Below are 12547 nucleotides of genomic sequence, written 5' to 3'. Positions count from 1 at the left end.
GATGTTCCTTGAGGCAGACCTGATAAAGAGTGGGAACTGGTAATTTTTAGCCACACGCATACGCTCACTTATGAATGGGTTTAGATGCATAACAAGATAATCAAAATCGTTTCTACATTCCTCAGACTTCAGAACGCTTTAGACGCGATATAATTTTAACACATTTCGTTATTATCTATTGCTCAAAGGCGTAATACAAAAACATCCTGAGGGAAACGAAAATTTGTGGCAACAGAGTTATTAAACTCATGAATAAAATTTTGCGTAGTCGGTAGTAGACGTAAAATTTACAGTGCGCGCGTCAACATTAACGCGAGGGGTCGAAAACTCGAGATTAGATTTTAATTAAGTTATAAAATCATAATATTTTATTCCCACGGGCTATGGCACTGCAGCGTCTTTCCGTTCTATACATGGCCAGAACGCACCCATAGGAAACTGCTCGTGTATATTTCGGAGTGCCTGTTTGTAAATCTGTGACTCCAAACTATACACGAATTTTGCGTACTGATCGTGTATAGTTTGGAGGAGCTTAGTAAAAAAAGTCATCTCCAAACTATACTCGATTAGTTTCTACTACACCACTTACACTTGACTAGAGTGTGTTTAGTTGATATTGATTTAGTAAAATTCAGTAAAATATGGAACTATATTTAAAATTACATTTATTTGATATTATTACATAAAATATTATTATTTTACTGAATCTATAATAAATCTAGATTTTTAAAACTATTGTAAGTGGTTTTTGAAATTAAATTGATTAGGTAGATTTCAAATTAAATAACAATTTAATTAATATGAGAGAGAGTGAGAGAAGAAAGTTCAACGCGCATTAAAAATACAATATTATGCGAGACTTTAAATGCTAGGTTTGTATTGTCGGCCGTTTGGTGTAGTGGTTCGAAGTGGTAGCGGGTTCGATTCCCGCACAGTACAAACATTTGTGTGCATGAACATATTTGTTTGTATTGGACTGGGTGTTTTCTATGTATAATAAGTATGTATTTACAAAAAAAAAGTATTTAATTATGTTTATATCCGTTGTCTAGTACCCATAGTACAAGCTTTGCTTAGTTTGGGACTAGAAGCGCAGTGTAAAATGTCTAAGGATATTTATTTTTTATTTATTTTATTTATTAACTTTTATCTCAAGAACAAAATCATTTTGACATATTTCCATACGTACAATTGGTGAAATATCAGCCCCAAAACAAATACCTATCTTTTCTATGGCAGAATAAGAAACACCAAAAAATCCTTTATCAAAACAATGACACGTGTCGTAAGATGATTCAATGTTTAAAGTAGACACGCAGATATGAATTAATCTATCTATATAAATAAAAATGAATTGATGTTCGTTAGTCTGATTAAAACTCGAGAACGGCTGGGCCGATTGAGCTGATTTTGGTTTTAAAATGTTTGTCGTAGTCCAGGGTAGGTCTAAACGGTGAGCAAATACGCGCGCGATATTGTTTTTCTGTAACAGACAAAATTCCACGCGAGCGACGCCGCGGGCGGAAAGCTAGTATGTAATAGAAAGAGAGGTCAATAAGTCAAAATGACTAGCATGCAACTACTCGCGTATAAATTGTAATCACGCACTTATTACAATACATACATGATTAGTCCGTATGCGTACTGGCGATGTATATTTTGGAGGAAGATAATTGACCTAAGTCACTACAAAGTATACGCGAGCAGTACGCAGCGTATGCGTACTGGTCGTGTATAGTTTGGAGGAGCTTAGTAAAAAAAGTCATATCCAAACTATACTCGATTAGTTTCACACCCTTGCGTTCTGGCTATGTATAGAATGGAAAGACGCGGCACTGCACGGTTATTAGTTGGTGGGAAACTGTTAACTTGCTAATGAACTGAATGAACACTTCAAATCTAGATTATTTTATGTTACGATGTATGGCCTCATTTTTACAGGAAAAAATTCAAAAATATCAATTAAAAAGCATCTAATTTAGTATGATACGATGTTTTGGTTTGTTGAAAGATATTATGAACCTTAATGACAATGTTCATATATCACAATCTAAGTCAAAAACTTTCAAAACGTGTTATCATCTAAGATTTTTCTTCATCAAGGATAAGTATCTTGGATGGAATCGTAATGTATTTTAATTTTATGGTTATTATCAAGCAAACCAAATTATGCACACGCCATTTATTTAACAAGTAGGTATCAAGGTATATTCAATCTGAGTGCAGACGGTCTAGTTTGGCATGAAATGAGGAAACGTTGTATTGCTAATGTAACGTTATTATTATAATGGATAGACGACTAAACCACACTAAACTTGGATCAAACATAAAATTCGAATCGATGTTTCTAAGCGGTTTCTGATTCCGCTTAATTCGCAAATAATTGCTTTATATTAGTGTTCAATTAGTCGAACATTTAAACAACTTTTAAATATTTTAAGCAGCAATTAGAACGGTAATGCAACCGTATTCATAAAAGAAAATCAATAAACGTTTAATACGATACGAGGAGCTGGATACCGTGATAAAAAAGTAATAAGAGATCAAGATGAAGATATTGAATGTAACTCTGAACATTACCATATTAAATGAAAAGCAAAAACAGAAAAGAAATGAAAGAAGTGTAGGCTTTCTAAATCTAACAAATCGTTTTTAGTAACACAGATGAAATGGATCTAGGGACACTAAGATAGGTACAAATAGAAGTAACATTTAGCACTAAGAAAGAACAGGTTGAGAACAACTTACGGCCGAAGGTGCTCAGTTTCTGGACTACGAAAAAAGCTACGAGAAAAAGCAGAAAAAAAGTACGGGCATGATAATTTGGTTGAGAACTGAACACAACAATACATCCTAATTCGATTGATGTATTCTTAAAAAAATATTTTCAGAAAATTATCGTGAAACATTTCAATACCCAAATAATGTTACTTAACGATCCTCTAGAATGAATTATCAGATTAAAGATGAAGAGGGAAAGTCGTTACGTTTTTACAGTAAATTTTTAAAATGCCCCATCTTTTTAATGGGAAAATCAAGAAAGACTGATTACCATATTCCGGGGAAATCTTTTGTACGTAAATATTTTATGTTACTCTGCGTTTAATCAACGAGTTTTTATAATCAAAAAAATCGCGAATGCCCTGCTGTCGAGTTAAAAGTTAATTAGGAACGAAGTTCAGAGCCCAGTTATGCAAATTGTCCATTGTTGCCATGCACGTTCAACAAAGTGTCTACATTTCGTTGGTACATCTTTGAATGGTGGCGGCCTTGATGCGGCCAAAAATACAGAGTTGTGCATATTCTACGAAAATTTGAGGACTAATATTATTAGTATTACTAATTCCAAGTTATAGTCAAGAATCGACCGAGCGTGATACGAACAATGGTTTAATAAATAAGTTTTTTTTTCTTTTGTATGGAATATGGATAGTTAACATAAGTTAAGTCAAAATAAACCTTTTAATTTCATAGTTTTTGTTGGTATTCTCCAAACATTTAGTTTTAGTTTTGTTGGTATTCTCCAAACATTTAGTTTTTTTTCTCGTTAAATAGTTAATATTTTTTCATTGTACCTAGTCAAACTTTTGTAATTTAGTGGAATAGTCAAGAAATATTTTTTGAATAAAATATTTGGCATAGAAACAATGGATACTTGAATACCAAAATTTTATATCATATAAGCTTTTTTAATTGTTTTTTATGTTTTATTTTTCTCAATAAACTGGGTGGATATAGTGGCATCATACAAAGCAGATGAAGACCTATACTACACAGTACAGCAGATTCGTTACAAGCGAAATTTTATTTTTACGACGCGTACCAAGTTCATTTGAGAGTGCACATTTGTACTGTCAAGTACAAATTGCTGTTAAAACAATCGAGCGGTTAAAACCCCTTATTGTAAAACTCTTGTTAACGGACATTGTTAATAACAGACCTTTTATTGTGCTAAGGTTTCTGAATTGTAATTATGTTACCAGTCGTTGACCCTTAGAAAAATGCATGTTCTATGAAACCTTTGTTAGGAAATCAAAATACTCAAGCACATTGACGTTAGCCTGAGTGAATTCCTCACTAGGACCTCTGTAAGGAGTTTTACTATTGGATTACGAATCTTTGGAAGAGCTTTATTTCGCCGCATTACTTAGGGCAAAGCAATGTAATAAAACAAATAAAAAACAAAGGACCGGAGTTAGAGTGAGAGTAGGAGGAAGCACTGGAGGTACATACGGTGTTATAGAAGATAAAACCAGACTTAAATTTTTATTTTCAATAATTTTTTTTTCAAAGCAAATACCAACGATGATGACACGACATTGTCCATCAGACAACTGTCAATGTCATTCAACATCCCCAATCCCCACCATTCTCCGCCTACTCAAGATCATCTGCGCTCGCGCGTCTATTGTAAAGAATAAAACGTTAAACGTACGAACACCACCACCATGCTATTATACTAAACAACACGAGGGCCCAAGAAAAATAACGCCTTATTACGTAGCAAGTAATCAGTTATCATCATAGTATTAAAATTAAAATGGAGTAATTAAATCATCATTAGTTGTTCATGCACGCGAAATGTGTGTAGGTCGGGACATAGGTACAGTTCGCAATTTGTTGATAATTTGTATTTAATTATAAATACTAGCATGCTAACCGGTGCTCTTATATTTAATATTAATTGACAGGTCACTGAACTCACGCGAAGTTTGAGGGCAACATTACCTGTTGATAGCAGATAGTGACATTTCATTAGTTATAATGAGATGGATGATTAACGTGATGTACGTACACGATATTGAAGCTATAAGTTAGTTATCGATTGCATTACCGTGTCGTCTGCATATTTGTTTGATAAACGTGGCAGACTGACGATATTATAAGGGCCTTTCATACTACACCGACACTGTGCCAGACGTCAGAGCACAGATTTTATTTTTTACAGCACAGTTTTATTTAGTCAGACCCAACTCTACAGAAGCAGTAACTGAACCGGTACAATCGTGCGAAAATCACCCTTGCAACATTGGTAATAAAAACTCAACGCCACGCATCACCTGATGCAGTTACGGTGCGTAGCTAGCATCAACCTTGAAATGCTTGTACGGAAATATTATGAAGGATGGTCAAAGAGGTCACTGTAGTCACGATTCCCGAAGACCTTGCTAAAGTTTTGGAGACAACCCTATGTCCCGAAACCTCTCTGAAAACTAGACAAGTATTCAAATGTCAAAACTGCGCTTAGTCTGCCAAACTTTCGAATTCGATATCGAATCCACTAATTAACAGTTTTAAGACTAATTTTCATCATCATCTTATCAGCCATAAGACGACCACTGCTGAACATAGGCCTCCCCCAATGATTTCCACAATGGTCGGTTGGTGGCGGCCTACTGAACCTAAAATTAGGCGCTTATTTTAGGTTCCAAAAAAAAATAAGTCGTTTCTGAATATGGGCCTCAGAGTCGCAGACTCGAATCGCACGCGCGTCGCCGTTTGGATTATTAAAAGCTTATTACCCAATTAGGCAAACAAACAGCAATATTTTATGCATTTATTCACAAAGCAATACTTATTAATTATTCCTAATGATTTCTCAACAAATGAGCAACCTTTAAAAAAACAAACATGTAATAATATTGGACAATTGCCGAAATACCTACACGCTGAAATATTTAAACTTACATTATTTAAACTGATTTATAATTGAGCCAACTATAACTTTTTAGCTCTCTAAAAGATTGTGAAATAGTTTTAAAACCGAGGGATGCTAACCAGAGAAGAATAATACAAAGACAAGACAAACAAAGCCATCCCATGAAACTTGTTTGAAAGTTATTATGCTTGTTCATGGTAATTTCTGGAACTGTTCACAAATGTGTTTCTAGGAGAAGGAGTTATTCTCAGCAATCAAAATACACACGAGTGAAGCCGCGGGCAAATGCTATTTCTACAAACTGTAGTTGTATTGGTAAGCCTACCTAATAAGGTAGGGAATGTAAAAAACTTAACCTGATTGAGTGGCTACGAAAAAGAAAATTTCGCTATGACTGACTAGCGATAGCTCGCCAATATTTTCGGTGGCTATGCGTATTCTACTAAGTAGGTGCCAAGTGCCAACAAGTCTGACAAGTCAAGATTGACAACCCTAATCATATGCACGCGGTGTCACTGACCTCGTAAATTTCAGCCTTTCAGACTTTGAACATTCTCCAATGCTCTTAGGGTTCAGTCTAGCTTGGAGGATAACATTTTCAGAATATTTTTGCAGTAAAATTGTGTCCCATTCTTACAGAGTAAAATTATTTTTATTATTATTGAACAAACTAGGTTACAAGAATTCAGAGCAGCACTTTCAGTAGGATACTATGTTTGCTCATAATAGATGTCTGAGCTGAAAAAGCTTTCCTGTAAAAGTTGGTAACAAATAGTCAATCAGACTAAAGTGGACATACCATTTATGCTGTCATTATTTTAATTAAAACTCATACAACAGTGCTAGAAAGGTTGTAGTTTTAGATTTGATTACTATTCAATAGATATTTTCCATTTTCCTTTTATAAATAAGCTTAATGGTGTGAAGGCAAGACATCCAGTTAATTTAAAGATAAAGACATCATAAATGATGATAATTGGCATGCTTTGTTATTTTCTAATTAGATGTCAATCAGAATATTAACTGGCACTGCCATTTTTTAGAAATTACTGATGAATAAAAAGCTTACATTATGGCATCAGTAATTAAAGACATTACAACATTCAATTAAAAACCTATTAATATCAGTATGTTTTTGAGTTTACATTATCTCCTTTAATGCAAGCATGCTTGATTCCCAACAATTTCACATAGATATAATATTTATCTACATGTATAAAAAAAAGGCTATCTGCAATATACTGTTTCATTGACTTTAAAGTTTATCAAATAAATTGTGTTAATCAACTATTGTGTTGATTAGCTGGGCAGTACGGGCCAATAGCCAGTGCAGTGACAAGGACTCGGTTACTTAAGTCAATCATTGAATTTGGTGAATTAGCATGTAACACAAACCTAATTAGGGTAAGATCAAGTGTTACATGTAGGTATTTGGTCATTGATAGATGGTTCAATTTAAATTTTTATGTATTGCTCCACCTTACTCCAAATATCGGTCAGTCTTCTTGGATTTTTACAACAACCACAATTTAAGCTTATTGGAAAATTTTTGGCAATGTGCATAGGTACATACACATCAGAATTATCTGTTTACTTTATATTTACTACATGCTGTTGTCTCCCAAATAAATAACATAACCAAATTCAGATTTGTATCATTAAAACTACTGTCCACTATCACAATTAAGGATAATAAGGTGAAACTTGTACATTTACTAGTTTTTACATTGAATGTAATACATAAGACATAGTACATTTGAATAAATCATTAGAACAACCCCAATGACTTCAAATAAAACAGCAATTTTGTTACAAACATCAAGAATGTATGCCGTATAATGATTTACTCAAACATTAACACTGAAAGATAACTTTAACAGCATGGCAGACGCACAATATATGTGCAATATGTCAGAGCAGATGTGAATTCTCCCTACAACACACATTTTAATCAGAAACTCTACTTGTATACCTACCTATTAATAACTATCTATAGCCATCCACAATGATTATCAGATAGTTTCTGTGTGCACAGCTATAAAAGCTACATAAATAAGCCTGTGTACATACAAAGTTATAGGTTATATAGCTTGTTGCTATGCAAGATTTCACACCATTGAGCCACTAAAATGTTCACTGTAACTGTGTCCCAAGTTAGATTTACGCGAATTATACCAGTTTTTGTCCAATAGTATTCAATTTTTCAAGTTTTTATATTCCAAATTTGGTATAATGAGCACCTCTGTATTCTTTCTTGCTGGAGACCTTGTAACCCGAATAAGACTTGTTTGACTTTAGATATTTAATGACCACGAATTTCAATGCAAATTGACGATTTTAACACCTATCGTAATAACGACCTGAAAGTTATAAAATCCAAGTGATATTGCTGGTGGTTTCATCAATGGTTTTATGAACGTAATTTATAGGTTATAAATCGAGTGCCCTTGACAAAACCAAAAGGATGGCCGCGCCAGGTTATCACGCCTTTTCTGACTTATTGCCCGTAATAATAGGTTTCATGGGATTCAACATGGTGCTGGGATTTCAAGGTCAATGGAACTGAACACAAAACGACTCACCCGATTGAACTAACGCCGCATTCGAACCATTCACACTGAACACAGAAAAGGATACATGCTAAGTCCAAGTTGAAACCGTCCTTGATATATCGTTTCCGACGCTTGCTGACGATTCCCTTGATGGGGTTGGTCATCTTGATGTTGGAGATGGAGTTGGCCATGGCTGGCAGGTGACCGACGCGTCGCGGCAGCAGCTCCGCCGCCGCTGGGCCCTTAGCGGGCCCGCCCGCGCCCAGGCCTACTGACCGCTTCTCGGGAGCCTTCCGATCGCGGCGCCGGCAGCTCACGCAAATACCCATAAAATAACCTCCGCCGCGTTGAACCTGCCCCGCTCATCGGGCCGGCGGCGGAGCGCGAGCGGCCTGACACCGGAGGCCGCGGCCGTCCACTCAGCTCGCGCCCGCCATGCCTCGGGCCTGCACGCGCCTCTGCTCGCCGCCTTGCCTTGCCTCCACCTGAGGCTGAGCTCCTTGCACGTCGACACCGCACCGCCAGACCGAAAGCACCGCACACCAATAACACTATAGCATAGTTCCACGCCCGGCACCAAACGCGTATGTACTCTCGCTTCAGGAGCGAACCAAAAAATTATCTCGCACGAATGGCGTCCATCCTGCGTTTGCACTAGAACACGGCCGAAGAGAAACAGTTGCACAAGAAAGAAAGATGGTTATGATGGCCGAAAGTGAACAGCGCATCTCTATCACACCACCGTTATGAGTGCGCGTTCGATAGAGACAAAACACAACCTTATTTTCTAGTGGTTGCTAGCTAGCTCTCTTTGTTCAGTTCAAGTTTCCGATTTTCGCCGCGAGGTAGCGCAACGATGATAATGCTGGCGGGCATTTCAAAATGAATTAAATGTCTAATTACTTTTTAGAAATAAAATTAAAACGTCTTAGCACTTAAATTAATTACTGTAATAATGTTATCAACAGCAAAAAACAAGAGCAAAATGTTAAAAAAGATAAATTAAAACACTTTGAAACATCAAGTAGTCCAACGACAGTTCCACAGATGTCACTACTTAAACGGAAATGTAATAAAGGTAGAGCGCGGTAAGTTTTGAAACTGAAAATACAAAGTAAACTTTGACTAACTTCTAAAAACATCTTTTTAGCTAGTTTTTAAAATAAACCAAAGTATTGAGAGTTTATTCTGTTTCAATAAGTGCAAACAATTTTTTCCGACATTGAATTGAGTCATACTTTTCTGCTAGGTATTTTTTAGTCGCTCATCTAATACTGATAGTAAAGTTACTTTACCTAAAAACTCTTCTGACCTATATTATGTATACCTAATTAATCGTGTAATTTATCTTATCTGACAATAAAATCAATCAGGAATTAATGTAGTCATAATCATAAAGTACCCACCTGGCAACATCAGAAATAATTCAATCGGACTTACCTGTGCCTGGGGCGTATGCCGGACTTATTAACCAAAGGATCTCGTCACCCCAAACTTAATCTGTATTATAGGCCTATCCTATCCTATACCTACCAAAATCTGCGATTAATTGAATTTTAATTTATTTACTTAGCCTGTGAATTCTCTTTCAACTATTAAACAGGTTTATATCAGGTACCTACTTATTCTTGAGTAAGTAAGTAGGTAAGTAAGATTACTTATCTTTCGTCCCAGAGTTAGGTACGGACCCCTAACATATTATTTTCATTCGTTGCCCTAACATAATTAAAGATTTCGGAAATAATGTAGAGTCATACTATTTATCACCATCAATTTAAATTCATCACATAGTCTCTTTCCGGAGCAATGAAGGTATTTCACATGTCGTTTTTTGTGTACTGACGCAACGCCAGCTTAAATATTAGTTGTTATATCTGGAGTTATATCAGTTGAGTTTGAGTGTACAGTATCTATTAAAGTGGCATGGATAATTGTATGCGGTCAGACAGCCTGTTGCCACCCGGCCCGCGTCTGTGTTGCCAGCTCCAAGGACGTTTCTCCAACGACAGCTTAAAAAACGCAATCGATCATTGTGCTGTAGGATAAAGGAACATTTTATGTTATTAGACAACCACATTAATGTTATAATGTATTCACAAATAAGCTACCAAGAAAATAAACTTGTCTAAAAATAAATAACGTTAGCGATTAGTACAAACTACTATACGAAACTAGCGTAGGTAACTACTTACACTTGCTTAAACTAATTAAAACTACTAAAGTATTATCTTCATTTCTCACTAGCAGCTAGAAATAATGTCATCATTATTTAAGTAGGTACATAAGTGCTTATCTAATTTCCCATTTTCAGGTGAAACCATCCGTTACATGGCAGCCCCATCCTGCGCAAACGCACGCCCGCTATTTAAATCGAAGCACGATTTTCTTGTTCGCTTTCTATAGATTAGATAAATGTAAGCAATCGAATGTACCTATGAGATAGGTAGATAATACCTATCATGTAAAGAAAAGTAGATAATAAACGTTGTACAAAACTTACATCTTTATTTGAAGAAATAATAACTTGAAATTGCTTAGGTACTCAAGGCCGATCTCCATTTAGATTTGGAGAAGGTCACTATTTTAATAAATCACAAACATAATAATTATTATAAGTAGGCTACATTGAAATCGACTTTATTAGACTTAATTTCGTTCGTTCGTTCGTTTCAGCCAAATGACGTCCACTGCTGGACAAAGGCCTCCTCCAGACTTAATTTATTCCGTTGGAATTCGAAAATTACAAGATAATTTTGAAACATAATATGTAGGGTACTTACTTATACCAATGTCAAATGAGTGGTTTTAATTTTGCCTGCTTCACCTGGGAATCAAACGCAAAACCGCGAGGGTCCAACTTCCCAACCATTGGTTCATGTGTGCAGTGGCGGCGTAAGGCGTAGGCGACGTGGGCCACCGCCTACGGCCTCGCGGAACAAGGGGCCTCGCGCATCAAAAATTTTGAAAAAATGTATACAAGGTGGAGATGACAATATCACAATACGACAATAAATGCAAACATTGACTATTAAATATAAATTCTTGATAGCTAAACAATGTATGTAGTTAAAAAAATATATTTTTTTCCAAACAAATTCAGCCATAATCAGACACAAAATTAAGCAACAACACGGTTTTAAGTGACGAACATTATTCTTTGGCGCAATATTCCTTTAAAAATAATCACTGAATCAAGAAATCAGAAACTGTCAATGAATAGACCCGTTTTTTTTTTATATATAAAATCCGTCTTCAGGTCGCCACAGAACAAGGCCTCGCGAAATCTGTCTTGCCCACATCAAATTTAGGTCTTGCCCCGCCACTGCATGTGTGAACTTTAATTTTGCAGTAACTTTAACTTACTAGGTAATCTTACCATTCAACAGTAGAAGAAATAATGCATCTTGTACCTACCTAATGTAGAAGTGCTCTTAAAGCTCTAGGTAAGTAGACAACTGTGCTCGGGATTTAGAATCTGCATACTGTTTACATTTGTTTACCTAAATGGAAATCACAAGGTGCAAGCCACATAATGCTAACAAAAAGGTGACAAATCGTTCGACGATACGATACGAAAAAGGTATGGTGTAGTAGCTTAGTAAGGTACAGTTGAAGGCACAATTATTTATTACTTAGGATACTTAGTTTGATATTAGGTAATTTATTCTAAAAGTATGTAATTTGTTCTTTTCATAGGCCTTTCTTCTGTATTTACAAAGTTACAGTCCCATCTGGTTATTCAATTTTTTCACTATTTTATTAAACCAGAACAAGTAAGTTTTTTTATTACTCAGGTTTATAGCGAGACTACTAGGCTAGCAGATATAGAGCGAGAGTTTTCAGTTTCAAATTGAAAACAGCACAAATAAAATATAGACAGCCGAACATTGCTTCAAGCGCTAGAAAACAGTAGTGAAAATTGTACCCTGAAACTGTTACTAGTAGACCGATCGACAACCCGGAAAATGTTACAAGTACGACAATATCTGGGTCCGACTGTCCTCGTGACAGTCGCTATGCATCCTATCAGCTTATCAAAAGGTGTAGACCACATTACCATTGATAGCGATAAGCACAGTCCTGCAGACGGATCACTAGATAAGATAAGGCCCTTAACAACAGCGTACTGTTTGAATTTCCCTGAGCTCTTGGGAAAATGCTGTTAATAATCGGAATAGGTATAATAGAATATAGGTCTTTCGATATCTAAATTACTGTATAAGCTGCTGTACTATTTGTTAATACGACTAGAGAGTATCATGAATAGCAAAACATATTGAGTGAGGCGATTCTACAGAACATATAAATACTTAGGCAACCTTTTTAAGATCTGTGG

General features: G+C 35.8%; 1 protein-coding gene across 1 annotated transcript in view; it reads right to left on the bottom strand.

The window, feature by feature from the left end:
- The window catches only part of LOC135078993 (phosphatidylinositol 3,4,5-trisphosphate 3-phosphatase and dual-specificity protein phosphatase PTEN), a 66061-nt gene extending 56934 nt beyond the window's left edge, over positions 1 to 9127 (bottom strand). The window contains exon 1 of the mRNA XM_063973607.1: positions 8297 to 9127. Coding sequence (XP_063829677.1) covers positions 8297 to 8540 — 244 coding nt within the window. The 5' untranslated portion in view covers positions 8541 to 9127. The remainder of the gene's footprint in view (positions 1 to 8296) is intronic.
- Between the last annotated feature and the right edge of the window lie 3420 nt (positions 9128 to 12547).

The sequence above is a fragment of the Ostrinia nubilalis genome, chromosome 15, assembly GCF_963855985.1.
Source record: "Ostrinia nubilalis chromosome 15, ilOstNubi1.1, whole genome shotgun sequence".
In the NCBI taxonomy this organism is placed as follows: Eukaryota; Metazoa; Arthropoda; class Insecta; order Lepidoptera; family Crambidae; genus Ostrinia; species Ostrinia nubilalis.
The sequence above is the reverse complement of the archived record's forward strand: the minus strand, read 5'-3'. Positions and strand labels throughout refer to the sequence as shown.